Genomic DNA, 19,857 nt, shown 5'->3' with positions numbered 1-19,857 from the left:
AGTAAACTATTGCTTTAGAAATGTTTGGAGAGCCTTACGTGTGAATGAAACTGATGTTTTAACATAGCATAGTACTCTGAATAATATGAGAAAACAAATCAGCTTCATGTACTAATTACTTAGTCAAAGGCGACCCGTGCATTTTGACGCATGTTTCCCAGTGTGTGTATACCACGTGACAAATTGCGTCATAAATGCTACGTCAGAAAGCAACATTTTGCTTCGATCGGTGACTTTAAACAAAGATAACTTAACTAATTGATGCACGATTTTAAATGAGACGTAGCGCAGTCTATGCCGCTTACGGAGCTCCGCATTCGGTCTTTTCCCAGAGTTTGATTGAGAGTTAAGTTTCTTAAAACACTTCGACAAACCTTTTTACAAAACGGCCGCCTGACGGAGCACTGTCAAAACATTGTTTTGGAAACAGGTTTGTCGAAAAAGTGTTTGATAAAACTAATCACCTAATCAAACTCCGGTAAAAAAAGAAGGCGGGCTCTTTAAGCGGTATAGACTGCCCTTTGTTTTATTTAAAATGGTGTATTAAAAGAAAAAATGTCTTTGTTTTAAGTCTTCATATTAAGCAAAATGTAGCCTTCCGACGTAGCATATATGACGAAATGTATCACGTGGTTTACACACACTGTTTCCGTAAGCCAATGGCAGTATGGAATACAATTGGAACAGTAATATCACAAAGTCTAACTTTTGATGTATTGTGTGACCATACATTTCACATTTCAAGAGTTTCACAAACTAGAATTTGTAATGGGTGACTACCATGACTAAAATAGCTTTCCATATAGTGACGGGAGAAAATTTGTATTTGTATTTGTAAACGTTACGTTCAAAACACACGGAAAAAAAGCATTACTTTAAGAAAATGTGAAATTTGTTTATGGATGAAATACCTGATTTGTGAAATGTATGGCTCACCTTTGCATCACATGTGTATTTAATGTGATCAAGTTTTTGTCAGTAGTAATATAAATATAAAAAATAAGTGATAATTTTAATCTATAATATTAATTTATTTTCTCTATTTGATAACGCTTTTTGGCCTAATTTAGCCAAATGATAATTCTTAGAATATGTGTTAAAGGATGGTTTGTAGACGTTTAAAAATGTATATCACGTATATTTTGTAGTGTCCAATTTATTTTTATCAAAATGGTAGTTCCAAGCGAAATGTAAAATTGTATGCACACATATCCCACGTAAGCAGCTATTTAGATTCGTCACAGTAGCATCCTTCAACAACATTTTTAGTAACCGTGTGTTTTTAGCTCAGACTCAACCTGGCATATTCGACAAATATGTTTAATTTGCGGATTAAGGATTTCCCCTGATATTCGTGAGCGTTTCACGATGCGTCTAATCCTGCTATCGTCCTATAGACACATACATACGGTAGTTTCGGATGTTTATTTCGTATAGATTATATTGCTCTATTAAAGTAATGCATGGCCTTGACATTTTAGAAGATGCCCTAATTATTATATAAAAAGTTATCGCAAAATTAATACGTTTGCCCTGCACTATTTAATCTGTTAAAAGTTAGCAAACGTTACGATATTTCGCCCTACCGTAATGCTATTAAAGTGTTTGTACACAGTAGTTTGATGGGAATCAACAAGTGCTTTGATGTCATATGACCTGGATTTTTAAGTGACATTTAACCTTAAATATTTATTCATTTTCTTCAGTCTTATCAAAAGGACCAGTCTTACTAACGATCCAGCATAAAATAACTAAGAATTACTGCAGTTTAACAATGTCATAAACATATCAAAATGCCTATATTACAGGTAAAATGTCACTATTATTTTCACAATTCATATGAAACCAAAGCAGGAGTTCACTTCCATCAAACTACTGTGTGTATGTATGCCAGGTTGAGCACGCATCGAGCTACTAACTTGAGTGCCGCTTATATATGTGTTGTGCCTTGCTTGATAAATAACTCACATACAGGTTGCGACATCATGCCCAAAGCAATGTCAACCAGGATGGTGGCCATCCTCTGGTGGTTCTTCGTGCTTATCTTCATCTCTTCTTATACCGCTAATCTCACCGCCTTCCTGACTGTCTCACGGATGGAGGTGTCCATCAAAAACGCCGATGACCTCTCCAAGCAGTCCAATATCATGTATGGCACGTTAAAATCGGGCTCCACACGAGGATTCTTCCAGGTAACACGTGAAACACCAGTTGAATCAAACAGTTGCCCCCACCCCTTGAGTCACAGCATCATAAGTTCTATTCTTCATCATATTACACAATTTGGTTGTTGGTTTCCTGTATTGAGGTAGTTGTGTTGTTGTTTTTACTTAATGAGTTACCATGACAATTTTACGTTTCTAACCTCAAAACATTTCACGCACGATCCCTTTGAATATTACATTTTCATTTTTATTCAAAGAATTGCTCTTCCTCATCTCATTCGCATCTACACCATCCCGACCTTCCTTACACATTTTACTATCTATTCATTAAAAGTCTTACCCAAAGCATGTATTATTTACTCTTTTGTCTTGGGTTTTCTCTGGCTTGTACTTAAATAAGCATCTCTAGTCACGGATGTGTATATTTCGTTTCGTTTCCATTGTCCAATGTTGATAAAGAATCATATCGGATCAGTATACTTGATAAACTACCAAAAGAAAGCGATAGTACTCCTTTTCCGATCCCTGTAGCTAAAATAGTGTCACACAATCTTTTCTGGAAAACTCCCTCTTGCACCACCACACTGCATACTGCGTGTGACCCCGAACCGTCTTGCCTTGAATACACTTTTGTCCAGCTAATATCAAGGTAAGATTTCTTACACATTGGTCAAGTGTACCTTCTCAGGAAAAGTGAGCTCGTTGAAGGGTAAGTTATTGTTTCCTTTTCTTTACTTCAATCTTCTTTCCTTCACATTTACCAGGCGGGTGTTCACAGGGCCAGCTGTGCTTTTCCAGCAGTTTTTCCATTTATCCCATATCAAACCGCCAACGCGCTGCTTTTAGTCCACACATGTACGACCCCAGGTGTATTCCTCGTAGAAAGGCTTATCCGATTTGCTAAACCACCCGTTCATACCGCTTAGAATTATACACACCTGTATTACACATTTGCAGGTAGATGAATACGTCAAGAATCAAGCAATTTGTAATTAACAATTATACTGAGTGGTTTGATTTCTAATTACTTTCGAACTATGTTAATGGCTTCTTCTAATGATCTCTAATCGCAAATGCACAATTAATGTGTAATAGAATAGTTTTTAACGCAACACAAGATCCTCTTTATAATTTACTTTTTGTGAAGTATTAATGTTGTTTGGCACTTTTACAATAACAAATGAGCAATCTTTGAATGTTTAAAGAACACTGAATTCAACATTAACAAATTCAAACTAGAAAGCATCTGTTTCTTTAACTGCGATCGCTCTCACGTTGTTATAAATATATCTATGTCGCATTTGTAGGCTTTGAAATGAGATACATGTATAAAAAGTGCATGAGATGTAAGATATAGAAGCATGAAATCAACACGTGTTTGTAAAGTCCTGTGAGGTTCATGTACTTATATGTCTGGCTAAATTTTATATGTATCATGCGCGTAGCTTAGGTCGTGTGAATGAATGCCGTGTCCGCATAGGATATGCAAGATTATATCTTTCTGGACTTCTCTGCATTTAACATAAGTAGTGCTTCGTCTTTGTCGATTTGTGTCCGTTTGTCCTGTAAAGTCTGAGTTCTGAATATAATGAAAAATAATACTATGATATTAAACGACTTTCGATGCAAAGAACAAAAAAAAACTTTATTGTGAACCCATACACGTTGGCCCTGTTTTAAGGATTGCTTAATACACAAGCGTATTGTTCTCGTATAATGTGACGGGAGTCCGTCTGTTGCCTGCAGGCTCGGACATCGCTCCCAAGGCGTCGTCAAGCCGCTTCGTGGCATCAGTATGGTACGTATTCACACTGGTTCTCGTGTCCTCATACACGGCCAACCTGGCGGCCCACCTCACCATCCGCCGGATGGAGTCGCCCATCAAGAACGCGGATGACCTCTCCATGCAGACGGAAATACAGTACGGTACCCTCCAGGCTGGATCAACCCGCGACTTCTTCAAGGTAGGAGACGGTAACGTTACATAGAGGTTACCTGTGTACGGTTTTAAGCGTTGTTATTGTATAAAATAATCTTGTCGTTGTAACAACTACATGTATAGTTTTTAACTACAAAATACATACGAGATGACCAGGTCACGGTTTTACATGTTACGGCAGACCTTTGTTTGAAGGCTACCCTAACATTATCATACGACTACGGGTAATTAATACAGGGAAGGCTCATAATATAAATCCGACAAAACTAAAATATCAAACAGAAAATGTAAGCAAATTGTAATTCAAATGTTATGCATAGCGATCATTTCTAGTAAACATAACATTTCCACAGGTATATCCCTTATGGGCCACAGTAGTTTAAAAAGTCTGCAAAAGCAAACTTGGATATCAAATAATTTTTCGATTTAAAGTCACAATTCTGAGTTGTTATTGCTTTTTTTCATGACATTCATTCTTCACAGCTTGGTTTGAACGTAATCAATAAAATGAAATATTGGCGATAAAACTAGCGCTGACGTCATTATGGTGTACAGTTCAAGCCATCATTTTTTCGACCGCTTTTAGTACAATTATGATTGTTTGTTAAATCAATATCATTACCACACATAAAAGTGTTACATTTTGCCTAAAAATCCCTGCAGACAATATATATTTAACATTTTGCAGTGTTACCGTTGTATATAAGTCTGGCCGTTAAATGAAAGAGTATAACCGTTGTTAAATTGAACTGACCGTTTGAGCATATAAACCGGTTATGGTCGTAATCAGTCAATTTTCTAGCCGAATATGGTTGTATTTTTACGCACGTGTGTCGTACCCTTAGCACACCATCATCTAAGGAATCGTTGTCTAGTTATATATATAGTTAAGTTTATTGATTGTCATTAACGCAGAATGCCCGTTACCACACTCAAACTATGTCAGATAAATGCGAGCGTGTCCGTTGTCGTTTACGAATCTCTTGTGATATAAACTTAATGTTCATATACATGAGTCTGACCTTTGCCACGAACACGAATCCGGTTGTAGCCACATTCAAGTTTGGCCTTTTTCCTATAAGAAAGATGTATACAAGATACAAGAATCTTTATTTAAAGTCGGGTATGTGTTAACAAGAAATATTAGGTGAACATTGGCGCATACAAATACTAAATAAAGTTTGAAGTTATATCCGTTGTCAGATAAATGCGAGTTGTTCGGTTGTTATCTTCGAGTCAGGCTCTTTACATAGGTATATATGTTTGCATACATGAGTTTAACCTTCACCAGTTCTAAACGAGTCTAGCCTTTGCCATAATACACAAGTGTTGAGTGTTGCCATATTCAAGTCCGACGTATTCCTATAACAAAGATTGACCAATGGCGCAAATGCTTTAAAAAGTTTAATATAAATAAAAGATATATTTTAAGAGTAGGCACATTTATGTGTCAAAACGGTCCGAGTGAGACACCTTCAACTTGGACGCCATATGTTATTTACCCTGCCTGTCTTTTACCATTGTGTTACCATAGTCAAATGTGAACATAATACTATTTCGACAGTGTTTTTTGCTGTGTTTTATTGTAGTTTTGTTATATATTTTTACGTAATTGATTTAAAAACATTAAAAGCTACATATCTGCTTACCATATACACACCAATCCCCTACTCAGTTATCTCCCCTGACACGCACAATTTAGCTCAATCCGAACTCCTCCGCCGTTTTCCATCGAAAACAACCCCGGATGGATATGGACGGTTTACAATATCAGAATTTTTCACATTTAACGACGCTGCAAGTCAATCGCGTAGTAATTACAATTTAGCAGTTAACCTAAGGATTTTACTCTTAAAAATACTAATTATTTGTGCAATAATCTACTTTACTGGCAATCAATTTGAACTAAGTATTAAATACAAAATTCTGGTTAAAACACTGCAATTAATTATTATTATTATTATTATTATTACGAACTACTACTACAGCACCGATATACATCCGAGGTTGTTTTCCTTGGAAAATGGCCGAGGAGTTCCGATTGAATAGAGTTCTGCCACCGTGAGCGAGAATAGGTGGATTTCAGTTTTATTAATTATACAAACCTTTTTTTAAAATAGGTTTTCTTCTCTCATTTTTGGTTAGATTTTTATAAAATTTCAATTATTCCATGAGCTTAAGGTTTAAAAAAACTATTTAAATAATTTACAATCTGCACCTGTATGATATATGGTCACGTGATTTTCACGGTGGCAGTAATAACTGTAAGGGAAATAACACGGCGTAGAGTTTGTTCACCAAATTACTGTACCCTTGGTTGCAAGTAATTGCATTTGACTTGCAGAAATACTAAAGCTATTCACCGTTATTAACCCCCTACCAAACAACATAGTGGGGTGGGGCGCGAGGAAGGGGAGAGGGGGTGTTTATAGGATTGAGCTTTTCGGTAGGTCGGTCTTGTCCGGATGATTATACTCATGAAAAGTCGACGGAGTTTATCATTATTGTGTCAAGTCGGCGTGCGGAGGTATTCGTCCAGCTTTAGACGAGATACATTGTAGTTAACACGGGTAGCAACATACTCTTCATTTTGAACTACCCGGTTGTTCGCTTTCGTATTTACCCTTACCCGCCTGACATTTAAAACAATTACCAGTGTGTCTTAATTAAAAAATAAATAATGTGTGTACAGCTAAGTAGTTTTGTATTCGTACGTTGAAATAACTATTTCATGCCTCCTAGGAAGGCATATTAAAATCGCACCGTCCGTCAATGATTCCGTCCGTCCTTTAGGTTTCTGTGTCCGGGCTGTAACTTCGCACATAAGTTTGGTACATAAAGGCGACCTGTCTCGTGCAAGACTCGCGACTCAAAGGTCAAGGTCATACTAACAGTTTAATCATTATAAATGCTGCATATAAGCAAATAGGGTATAGTTTGTCGTGTCTTGGTTGTATCTGTAATGCAAGGAGGGATTTTAAATAAACTTACACATGTGTTCAGTAAATAATAGTGTCGCGTGCAAGACCCATGACCCATGACCTTAAAGTTGAAGGTTACCCTTGAAGTTTATTCATTATGGAATACTGCCTATATGCACAAAGAATGTGTATTCGTGTCCGGCCTGTAACTTGTCATGAAAGGGATTTTAAAATAAAAACAAACGACACATGTGTTCGGTATATAAACGCAATGCATCGCGTGTAAGCCCCATGACCCTACCTTAAAGTTGAAGGTCACAATTAGAGTTTACTAATTATTGAATGTTGCATATATGCACATATATGGGCACAATGTAGTTGGTCGAGTCCTGGAGTTAACCCATTATGGAATGCTGCATATAATATGCACATAGTTATATGGAGTATCTATTTCCGGGCTGTAACTTTGTTATGCATAGGTTATGCCCGTAGGTCAATGAAGGGGTGCAAATGAAAATCATGCCATTCGTCCGTGTGTCCGGCTGTTTTTCTTCTTTTTCTGTTTCCGCTAAAGCTACTTTGTCATACACGGAGGGATTTTACAATAATTTGCCACGTGCCATCGGTACCTTAAACGGACACGTGTCATGTGCAGGACCAATCTTGGCTCAAGACTTGGTATATGTGTCACGTGCAAGACCGAGGTCCTTAACTTAGTCCCCCCCCACACACACACACTAGCGGTCATTGGGTATTGCATATGCTCATAGCTAATCTTAGCTCTACCAATATATAGGCATATTAGTAATTGTATAATCCAATGAACTGGATGACACTTCGAGGGCATTCGTCACTTTCAGTGACAGCTTTTGTTCTTTGGCTGAAATGTACAGAAAAACAACAACAACAACAAAAACACATTTCCATTCCTAAAATAATTCCTTAAATAATGCTTAGTATGTGCTTAGATGAGATCTTGCTTCATATTTAACTTTTTAAGAATATTTATATGTTATATTCTAGAAATCATTTTTATAGTTCCTTTTTGTTTCCACAAACCATGTTATGTTCAGACATAAATACATTGCTTTAAAAGTGTGTAGAAAGATACATTCTAAGCATATAGGGCGTAATCGATTGCATTTCAATTACAATAATAATTTCTCTAAAAGAGCGCCAATATCGTATTGATAACACAACATTAAACTATCATTTCTAACACATTCATCAACATGTCAATTACAAATCCACATTTGTATTACAGAATTCAAATTTGTCTACATACAAGCGGATGAACTCATATTTCGAGGCGAACGCGGACAAGGTCCTGGTCAACAATAATGGAGAGGGGTTCAAGAGAGTTATGGAGGAAAACTATGCGTATATCGCCGAATCGACGACCATCGACTACAAGATCCAACGGAACTGCGAACTTATGCAAATAGGATCAAATCTGGACAGCAAGGGATACGGCATCGCCGCGCCAAAAGGTACTGGGGAGTTAAATTTTAATATTTAATCTATAAAATAGAAACTGCTTGTAATCAAATGTATAAAAGACTGGCCGGACCGGACCAATTCCGGACCAACGGAAATTTCTATACCGGTCCGGAAATCGTTCGGAAGGCTTCAGAAATTCGATTGGGTATAAAAGACTGACCGATTGCATTACAAAAGATAAATGAAACCATATCCAATATTTAGAGCTGTGGGGCCACTCTAGATGTCATTCATCGCAGGTTTCGCGGCATTTTGGGTACAAAATTACTCCTTTGGCGAATATCCCATCAACCGATGGGGGTAAAACTCCCCCTTTGGATTCAAAATTCTGTTTAAGTCACACTTGGGGATGTGACGGGGTCAAGCCATAATGCAGCCATTATAGGGCGCGTGCAGACCTTTATAAACTCAACAACAACATTACAATTGCATAGTTATGTTGAAAGGGTATTCTATGTTGATTCCATTGGAAGTGACATGCCGAACATTTGTATGCGAAGGAAAAACTGCGTTCCATACCCAAGAGAGCTTCTTATTTGAACATGAACATTCGGAGCTCCTCGGACTTTTTATCGAAAACAACCTCGGATGTATGCCGGTTCATCGGTAGAAGCAGTTCGTAAAATTTTGAATTATATCATATTAAATGTAGTGTTTTAGCTAATTGATCTAAGTTTAAATTAATTGCCTGAAGTCTATTATTGCAAACATAATTAAGATTCCAAAGATTTAAGTAAATAAGTTTAACTTCTAAAATAAATTACTACGCGATCTACTTGCAGCGGACTTAATGTGTACCAATTTCCAACATTGTAAACCGTCCATATACATTCGAGGTTGTTTTCGATAAAAATGGAACCGGAAAGCATTTAAACCGTTTTATATGCAGTATTAGTTTGTTATTTCCTTATTATTTCATATACATAACATATCCTCATTCATTCTAAATCATCTATGTTTGAAACCGGTGCTGTGATTTATCTTCTTAAACTAACTTAGATAAACAATTTAAAGGGACTGTACACCAAATTGGCACAAAAAAACAACTTTTTTCTATAACGAATCTCAGGACAAATATCTAATAGAATGTGTTTACGCTTTGATATCATAATTGTAAAAAAAGTACCAAAATGTAAAAAAAATGTGTCGGAGACCGGGTTCGAACCCGTGTCACCATAATTGCAGTTCAGCGACATATCCACGGCTTGTACTAATCGGGTGACATAATTAAGCTATACACCTACCTCGGTAATATCACGTGATAACACCGACTAGCCAAAGCTGCACTCTCACAGATTGAACGTTTTACAACGTTTTTATTTTTTGTTTTGATACGAGCCATTTTTTTGCGAAAATCCATGGAAATCAGTTATATAAGACTGCTGACAAAAAAAAAATCTGAGATTTTTATATTTAAGTTCGAAAATAAATGTTTTATGCATTTTTCTTAAACCGTTAGTAACGGTTAAAGCCATAAAACATTAATTTTCGAACGGAAATATGAAAATCTGCGATATGATCTTTTGTCAAAAAAATACCTTTCCAAGTCAAAAAATAAAAAAGTTGTAAAAATGGTAAATCTGTGAGAGTGCAGCTTTAATAAGACTTTTTTCAAATAATTTCGAAATTTAACTCCATTTAATAATGCCAGGTTCACCGTTTATCGGCCACATATCGCGGGAGATCGTGCACTTGCAGCAACAGCAGATAGTGGCCAAGATCTACAAAAAGTGGTGGGTGGACCAGGCCGGCACCGTCTGTGTAAACGAGGAAGATCCAACCACGAACAACAATGCCCTCGGCGTCAGGTCAGTAGCTTAGGTTATTATATGTATCTATGAATGATATCACTATCCATACCCAAGATCTACAATGACGAGGAAGCGGACAATACTCGGCGTCAGGTGAGAGGCTTGGGGTCATAACTCGGCGTCAAGTGAGAAGTTTGGGGTCATAACTCGGCGTCAGGTGAGAAGTTTGGAGTCATAACTCGGCGTCAGGTGAGAAGTTTGGAGTCATAACTATGCTAGCATGTGCCAACGAGAGTGGCTAGCAGAAGTGGTCCCATCGATTACCCTCTGCTGTCGGTAACGTATTAAAATTAAAAAAATGGTATTATTATTATATAAAGTAGTAGTAGTATATGCTCCTTCTGATATGTTATTGTTGTTGTTCTTATACAAATAAGTTGCTTGTTGCAGGAACGTGGGTGGGGTGTTTGTTGTCCTGGCCGGGGGTTCCTTGTTTGGGCTGCTTGTCTCTCTCCTTGAGTTCCTCTGGAAGGCCGCCAAGAATGCCCGCAAAGACAAGGTAGCACTCAACACATAAGTTTATGACTGGTGATGGGGGCAATTGCAGCCTGCATTTTTCGTACACTTTTATAAACACATAAATATTGGTGAATCATTAAATTGCTAAATTGTAATCATAACTCAGCATTTGATATTTTTTTATAAGAGCTGCTTTTAAAATAAACCTACTGATGACCTCGTGTAGTAGTCTTATTTTGACCTTTAGGGTGACATTTACGACTTTGTTTTGAATTACAAATGATATTTAACATAAGATTTTACCAATATCGGAAATATAATTGTGCATTTTATTGACCTTTTCCAGCAATCGTTTTGCTCAGAGCTTGCAGAAGAGTTGCGGTTTATACTTCGATGCAAGTCTTCCCGAAACTTTGGCGAGGAGTCCAGCAAGGAGATGGTGGACCCACATAATGGAGTGAAATACTCTCCCGCGAACACAGTGCCTAATGATAAAAAACACAGGGACTTACTAGAATGACATGGCAACTTTGTGATACTGGATATTTAACGGTGTGATAGTGTGGCTTTACGCTTAATCAATGATCAAAATTGAAAAGAGTCTAAAAAATAATCTTTATTTAATGTCACTTGGAACCTTTTGCTTTTTACTTTTCAATTTAAAGCGTAATTCATTTTAGTAGGTTGGCTTTTTGCAAAAGTCCGTTGCTTCATTTGTTTTTATACTGTTTATAATAGTCATTATTATGACTGGTTGTTCAATGTGCTGTCTTCCAGAAGAGTTGAAATATACAAACAAGAGACTGAAATTAAATTTACTAGTTTTGAAATTGGCGTGTTTCATTGTTTTTCATAGTGTTTATAATAATGATTATTAAAATGGTTGTTAAATGTGTTGTCTTCCTGAAAATCGCTCATCTTCATGAGTTGTAATTTACAAAACTGAAGCTAAAATTAAACTTACTAGATTTGAAATTGGTGTATGAGACATTATAGAATAACTGCATTGCCACTGTGAAAGCATATTTCTTACAAGAAAGAAATGTTAAGTATACCTTGATGATAATTGTATATACATGTACATGTTAATAGAAATCGGCTGCCCTTGGTTTCCTGTTAACCTATCATGTTGGAATTTATTTTTGAAAACTCATTTATAAAATACCAGCATTTCAGATTTTTGTTGGATGCTGTTATTGCTGTAGTACTGTAGTTTGTAAACATGTAAAGCTAATATATAATTATATATGTACATGTATGTTTTACATGTACATTGCTGTTTATTTATTAGATTTCGAGCCATATGCATTGTATAAAACATGAGATATTATTTTTATAAACGTTGACCTACCATTCCCACGTGTGTAGAATACTTGTTTGTACATATTTCCCTTACTTAAAGCCTAAAGCCATCTCATAAAAACGCCTGTGAGGCTTTCTGCTCTTAGGAAAGGCTATACCAAACTTGATTCTATGTTGAGCGATATTCTACAGTCACAAACCTTCCTACCAGGCAGAATAAACAAATGAAGAAACAAAACAAGAACACCATTTCCCTATTTCGTATGTATCTATATAATTACAGTCGAACCCCGTTAACCCGATTTTCCAGGAACTGGCCAAAAAAATTCGAGCCTCGCTAAGATCGAGCCAAGCGGGAATCCTTAGTTAAAAACAATCGGCCCGAGCCAACGAGGAAATCGAGCCAAGCGATTTCGAGCGAACGGGTTTCGACTGAACGGTTTTTGGTTTAAAATATTTGTTACATACGAGGCTGGTGACGCTAAACATACTATCAATTTGGCACGGCCTTAACTTATATGTACACCATGCCGTCCTCAAGTGTAACTGTTGAAATATCATATGCATAGTTATACATGTGTGATACTTATCTGAAAGAAATACTGTATGTACAAGAATTTCTTCAGACAGATTGAGCAGTTTCACAAGAATTTCTGGATTGCATTTGAAACTATTCGGTTAACAAGTACATATGAAAAAGTAAACAATAATACTGTGTGTTAAGGGATATATTTTTATTATTATTCCCGACCTTTAATCAAAGATGTTTTCAAAATGGGTCGTTTTACAACTGTTTTCGTTGACATGTCCGAACAATGCATCAAAATGTATACAAAAATAATACACCAAGTACATGTTCGTTGTAAAACTATTGTCGTAAATTATGCAACATTGAATGTTATCGGTAACTGCTGAATTATCATTTGAAAATTGTTGAAATTTCTAATGAATCAAATTGTTACATTAACTTCGCCATCTTTGTACTTTCTCGCTGTCATTCACAATCATTATGTTAAAATGCATTTGCATAAACGACAATAAAATTGTTGAAATGTATGCTTTTTCATTGACTTCACTAACACATCATAATAAATTGAAACTTTTCGAGACTGGCTTTCCATAGGGAATAATGATGATAATGATGATGATGATGATGATGATGATGATGATGATGATAATGATAATGATGATGATGATGATGATGATGATGATGATGATGATGATGATGATGATGGTGGTGGTGGTGGTGGTGGTGGTGGTGTGGTGGTGGTGTGGTGGTGGTGGTGACGACGACGATGATGATGATGATGATGATGATGATGATGATGATGATGATGATGATGATGATGATGATGATGATGATGATGATGATGATGGTGGTGGTGGTGATGATCACCCTGCCAGAAAGGTACCCACTGATCTTTCTTAATAATGAGGTTCTTTGATTCGGGGAAAACCAATAATTAAACCACTATTTCGTGATGCAACCATATTCATTACGACAGGAAAAAAGAATCCAGGACAACTCGCACCGGACAATTTCGTGAAAACGAGCTCTACCGTTATTGTAACACGTAGAAGAGTGGTTGAGTGGAATAATAACTGTTGTCTGCAACCTTAATGTTTACAAATTTCACGTGTTTAACTTCACATTCAGATTCATTGGTTTATTTGAAGTATTTTCAATTACAAGTAAGTGTTAACTGTCCAAAAACTACATCTCTGTTAACGTACAAACAGGCTTCTTATCGGATAGTTTTACTATTCTTAAATATTAGTTGTTTGTCCTAGAAGTATATCCGGATGTTTTTATTCGGACAGACATGTGCAAATACTGTTATTGATGGCTAGCACAGGTGCGTAGGAGCTGAGGCCGCAGGGGCCATATTTGTCAGTGGTATGGAACACCAAGTTTCCATTTTCATCAAGTTCTGAATGATCATGCTTTGATCATTCAACAATGGGGGGGGGGGGGTGTGTACCCCATACCCCATCATCAACATCGTGGTCTACTCAAAATCGTAGACAAAACAAAGTTAAATTTACTGGTTTCCCAATTTCATTTTTTAAATAGCGTTGCCTGAATTGTTGTCGATATCAGTAGAACGTTTCCGAAATTGGTCTTTTCTTTTCGTAAAAAAGCATTGTCATTCCGATGTTCTCCGAAAACCTCGGCAGTTTCTTTGCAAACAAAAACTTGGATGGCGGATAAAGCCAGTTTTCGCCGAATATTTACGGTCAGTATCGTTACGACTTTTACGACATACCGCAAATTGGAGGCAAAAATAAACATAGAAATAAATCTGCTGTCAAAATTGAACAATGTAGTTTCTACCCCCAGGGTATGATACTAAAGAGCTTGAACATCCTGGGAAAAACAAATGGAGGTGACAAAAGCTGCCAGAAATATCATAAATATACAACATAGATTTGATTGATTAAAGATCAGAAAAGGCTTGGAAATGTGTTTTGAAATGCTTAATTCCTGGAGCTTTCCCCTGGCCCCCAGCTTAATTTTTCAGTATTTTGAAATTTTGCAACTTTCATCCACATGGGTGAAAGTTTTCCGTATTAATACGGAATTCCGTATTTTCGGTCTTCCCAGGGGTCATTTTTCTAAATCGTGTAAATCCGGGGAGTTATTCGGGGGGTGGAGGGTGTACCCTAACCCCATCATCAACATCGCGATCTACTTAAAATTGAAGATAAAACAAAGTTAAATTTTCTGGTTTACCAATTTCGTTCTTTAAATAGCGTTGCCATAAGTGGTAAAATTCTGTCGGCGATATCAGCCGAACGTTTCCGAAAATAGTCGTTTCTTTTCGTAAAAAAGAATTGTCATTCCAATGTTCTCCGAATAACCTCGGCAGTTTCCGCACCAACAAAAACTTGGATGGCGGAAAAAGCCGGTTTTCGCCGAATATTTACGGTCAGTATTCTTTACGACATACCGCAAATATGAGGCAAAAATAAACAATGAAATAAATTGAAATACTGCTGTCAAAATTGAACAATGAAGTTTGTACCCCCAGGGTATAATACTAAAGAGCTTGAACAGCCTGCGAAAAACAAATGGATGTGGTAATGGCTGTCAAAAGTCGATTCGAAGGGTGTGAAATTGTCCGATTGGTAACTTGATAAAAATACAAAACACTATTCAATATAAATCTTAAATTGTATTCTGTTTTTCATTTTTTAACTTTTATTGGATGAGTTACAGAGTTAAATGAATTCTTGATTAATGAGCAAGAATTGAAGTATTGAGGGATGTTTCTGTCAGGGGCCTTATGTACATGTATGTTGACAAAAGCTGCCAGAAATATTATAAATAAACAACATAGATTTGATTGATTAAATGACAGGACAGGCTTTGAAATGTGTTTTAAAATGCTTAATTCCTGGAGCTTCCGGGGGCCTCCGGGTTAATTTTTCAGTATTTTGAAAATTTGCAACTTTCACCCATGCATCCATGATTTTAACTGGAAAAGGTTTAGATAAAAACATAATAACAAAACCTGAACGCAATGGAAATCAAGTCTTTCAATGCTTAAAATTGAAAAAATTATCAACAGGAGGCAGACCACCCCTTCTGTGGCCCAAATGTCAATTTCCAACCTACGCGCCTGTAGCGAACAGTTTTATTGGTTTTGTCAACATGTTGCTAAATCATTAGTCATCTAGAGGAGCTTGACATTTATATAATTCAAAACATTTGCAGTTGCATAACATAACAAAGTGGCTCGATTTTTTAAAATTAATCAGTTAAAGGTTATCATTGACAGTGAATGTGTTGTGAGCTTCCTCGTAGTCACTCCGCAAAATAATTATGAAGTAGCCAATATAAACAATGGTCGAAATTAACACAAGCCCGCAAGCCCTGCTCTGGTAAAATGTCGTCCGGGCTTGCTCAAATTCTGAATTTTATATAGCAGGGCTTGTTCAAAAATTTGATTCCAAGCAACAGTTTAAGAATTCTGGCTTGTTCATCCTAAAGACTAATTTCGATGACTGTATAATAATGTGTACATGATACTTGTAGCTATATATTACAGTAGTGAAGTACATGTACCAAGCCATTCACCAAACAGGACAAGTGGGTTTTCTCAGGGTTCTCCGAATGTTGAAATAACTTGTTTGAAAATCATTGTAAAATAAATATCTTTAAACTAGCAAGCCATTCCAAGACCTGTACATATCATAATGTTTGAACACATATCATAATGTTTGAACACTGAATTAGGCACAAAAAAACTCATGTGCAAACAACATACCTGTATGTGCTAATCCAGAAATTATTTATCCTAATAATTGCACAACAATTATTAATTTCTTTTCCTCCAATCCATCAATACGCGAATACAAGTTTTTAACATGCTCGCTAAAAGAAGCACAGAAATGACTTCTGCATCTCTTATTAACTGTTTACATGGGTCATGCGATGGACCAATGCATTCACTTTTTGCTATATTCAGTAGAGCTGCAACGATTCACTTCAAACTCAATTTGATTTGATTCCGATATGCACGCTGCATAGACAAAAGTCGAGATGTTAAAATTGCGGATACAACACATCATTTTGTGGCATGCATTCTTAATATGCAGATCAAATCGAATTTTGGGATATCTATATCGAATTGGCGAGCTTAAAACCGGTTTTTCAATGCATCAGAGCGAATCGTTGCTCCTCCAATATTCAGCATGTAAGGAAATAAGACAAACCACTAGTACCTAGCATGCTCTGAATAGAATAGGGACTGCATGCAAGTGAGGTGCTCTACAAACTGAGCTACATGTAATGGCACAGATAAATTGCCTTCACATAGGCAAACATGATGAGCCTTTCAACTCACTTTTGAATTAAAGTCTAAACAAACATTCAAGGGTTGGTCTTTGAGCCTTCATGGTCCGTGTATGTAGTTTTGTTTGATCTGATCGAAGCTTTCTAATGTCTTATGATAGTGATTTTGTCATAGCCAATTGTTGATGTATATAATTATTTATTTTTAATTTTGGTATTTTTAGCTCAACTATTCGAAGAATATGGAGAGCTATACTACTCACCCCTTGGTTAAGGTTTTGCGTGCAAGCACACATAGGTTAATATCTCAGCAACTACTGGAGGTATTGCATTGAGACTTTATACAATGGTACTCAACCATCCAACCTACTTAATTAACCAAGTTTGATAACTCTACTTTGCATTTAATGCCAATAATAGGCCTTTTTTATTTGACTTAGAAATTCTGGTTAAGGTTTTACGTGCAAGCACACATAGGTTATTATCTCAGCAACTACTTGAGGTATTTCATTGAGACTTGATACAATGGTACTAAACCATCCAACCTACTTAATTAACCAAGTTAGATTACTCTAGTTTGCATTTAATGCCAAAAATAAGCCTTTATTATTTATTTGACTTAGAAATTCTGGTTAAGGTTTTGCGTGCAAGCACACATAGGTTAATATCTCAGCAACTACTTGAGGTATTGCATTGAGACTTGATACAATGGTACTCAACCATCCAACCAACTTAATTTACCAAGTTAGATAACTCTAGTTTGCATTTAATGCAAATAATAGGCCTTTATTTTTTTACTTAGAAATTCTGGTTACGGTTTTGCGTGCAAGTACACATAGGTTAATATCTCAGCAACTACTTGATGTATTGCATTGAGACTTGATACAATGGTACTAAACCATCCAACCTACTTAATTTACCAAGTAAGATAACTCTAGTTTGCATTTAATGCAAATAATTGCCCTTTATTATTCGACTCAGAAATTCTCAGATAACTCATTTTTGCCCCTTTATTATGCGACTTAGAAATTCTGGTTAAGGTCTTGCATGTTAGCACACATAGGATAATATCTCGGCAACTACTTGATGTATTGCATTGAGACTTTATACAATGGTATTTAATCACCCAACCTAATTGAATAATCAAGTTAGATAACTGTGTGTTGCAAATAATGGCCCTTTATTATTACACTTTAAAATTCTTGTTAAAATTTTGCATGTAACCACATTTATGTTAATATCTCCGCACATCACATATTGCATTGAAATCTAATCTAAAAGTGATCCATGCATGTTTCACCAAAACTTTTCAGTCCTTACACTGAAAAGTTGCGGAATAGTCGAGCGCGCTGTCACTGTGACAGCTCTTGTTTTATTCATCAGTTTATTTATTTGATAAGCTAGATGTACAAAAAAATAAGTGGGGACATATAGAAGTAATTCATGTTGGTATAAAATAATGAAGCACTTTTAATCATCGACTGGTTTTCAAATTCTGATAATTGATAGCAAATTTTGTCTGATTCCCAACACTTCTGTAATGTGACATCTTTTAAACATGTTTTATAAACATCTGCATTTTTGATTTTCACAGGCCCTGTATATCTGATGGGCTTGACGAAGCAGTATCTTCGCTATGCGGCCAGTGATGTATTTGGCCTCATTGGCACAAACAAAGCCAACGTTGTGTATCTAGGACTGAATGGCACTCAGGGTAGATACTGTGCAACTGGGGCTTGTGAGAATGTCATCGTGTGGGACATCAGAACAGGGGAAAAGGTAGCACTTTTTCTTCTTTTGTGTTTTGTTGGTATATTTATTACAACTTGTGTGTTAATTTTAAGTTTTTTGAATAGAAATACTTCAAATTCAACTTTGTTATGTACAAATAGCCGTAATATCCAATGTAATATTTTATTAATTTATTTAATATGATGCTTCGATTGGATCATGACCGATTTCAATAATTGCCTACTTTGTTTAACACAGAATATATTAAATCTAAGTTCACGGCATTTGCTTGTTTTGAGTTATCATGGAGAAAAATCTTTCCACTGGTGTATAGTTACAAACATTTTAATTATGGTGTTTCGGTATCATGTCAAATGTTCTTAAATTAGAAGTGGCTAGTCATGCTACAATCATGTACAGTACACCATCTGTAATTGAACAAGTTTGTGTAAAAAAAGAACCAATTGAAAGTCCACATGCATTTATTGTTTTGCCCAAGTCATTCTCATCTTTCCATTGGTTATAAATTTAAATAATGACAGTTGTCATCATATGAATAAATTATTTTGAGTGTACTGGTAAATGTTGTTTTTAGAGCAATATAATGTTCTAATTTTGTTTATTTTTTAGCATATCACATTGAAAGGTGACAAGCATGAAGTAACAAAAATTGCAGCCTCCCCAGACAATCTGCACATATCTGTGGGCTACAGTGATGGAAAAATAGTTGTGTTTAACCTCCAGTCAGGGGAGGTAATCATCACCTTCAGTGGTCACAAGTCAGCAGTGACTGCCCTTTCATATGATCATGGTGGCCTTCGTCTTGTTTCAGGAGGGAAAGTAGGTTGCTGTTTGGTTATATTAGTTTAATGGTTGTTGTTGTTTTTAAGACATACAAGGTGATTTGCATGTTTTATTGTCTTTCTGACAAACACCGTGTTGGTAAAATGACTGATTTTAAATGAAAACTTTTTTCCGCAATTTTTCTCCTATTTTTCATCTTTTAAAACAGATTCTAACTATCCCCCAAGTTGTCACTAAATCACTCTCGGTTTCACTTCAAATGTTAATTAATGTACTTGATCAAATTTATATGAATGAGAATAACATAACAGACAACTAAAACAATGCTTAGGTAAATATGTAGTAACAAAATAATGAAACCAAATAGTAAATTTGAAGAATTTGAATATGCATAAACATGTTAAATTTTTAAATTGATCAATGATGG

The 19,857-nt window shown here is 36.1% G+C and overlaps 2 protein-coding genes across 4 annotated transcripts in view; both read left to right on the top strand.

Annotated features, from left to right (window-relative positions):
• Positions 1–13,153, top strand: part of LOC128238491 (glutamate receptor ionotropic, kainate 2-like) — a 54,484-nt gene extending 41,331 nt beyond the window's left edge. For 2 of the 3 annotated variants that reach the window (XM_052954459.1, XM_052954460.1), the window contains 5 exons: positions 1,975–2,192; positions 8,290–8,515; positions 10,177–10,333; positions 10,727–10,835; positions 11,142–13,153. In XM_052954459.1, coding sequence (XP_052810419.1) covers positions 1,975–2,192; positions 8,290–8,515; positions 10,177–10,333; positions 10,727–10,835; positions 11,142–11,315 — 884 coding nt within the window. In that variant the 3' untranslated portion in view covers positions 11,316–13,153. Of the gene's footprint in view, positions 1–1,974; positions 2,193–3,911; positions 4,130–8,289; positions 8,516–10,176; positions 10,334–10,726; positions 10,836–11,141 lie in introns of all 3 variants that reach the window. The other variant, XM_052954458.1, reaches the window with a different exon arrangement.
• Positions 13,154–13,693: 540 nt separating this feature from the next.
• LOC128236593 (WD repeat-containing protein 3-like) overlaps positions 13,694–19,857 on the top strand; it is a 28,742-nt gene continuing 22,578 nt past the window's right edge. The window contains exons 1-3 of the mRNA XM_052951562.1: positions 13,694–13,789; positions 18,490–18,674; positions 19,257–19,466. Of these exons, the coding sequence (XP_052807522.1) occupies positions 18,504–18,674; positions 19,257–19,466 (381 nt within the window). The 5' untranslated portion in view covers positions 13,694–13,789; positions 18,490–18,503. The remainder of the gene's footprint in view (positions 13,790–18,489; positions 18,675–19,256; positions 19,467–19,857) is intronic.

This window comes from Mya arenaria, chromosome 6, assembly GCF_026914265.1.
Source record: "Mya arenaria isolate MELC-2E11 chromosome 6, ASM2691426v1".
In the NCBI taxonomy this organism is placed as follows: domain Eukaryota; kingdom Metazoa; phylum Mollusca; class Bivalvia; order Myida; family Myidae; genus Mya; species Mya arenaria.
Note: the sequence above shows the minus strand (reverse complement) of the source record. Positions and strands in the feature narration are given on the sequence as shown.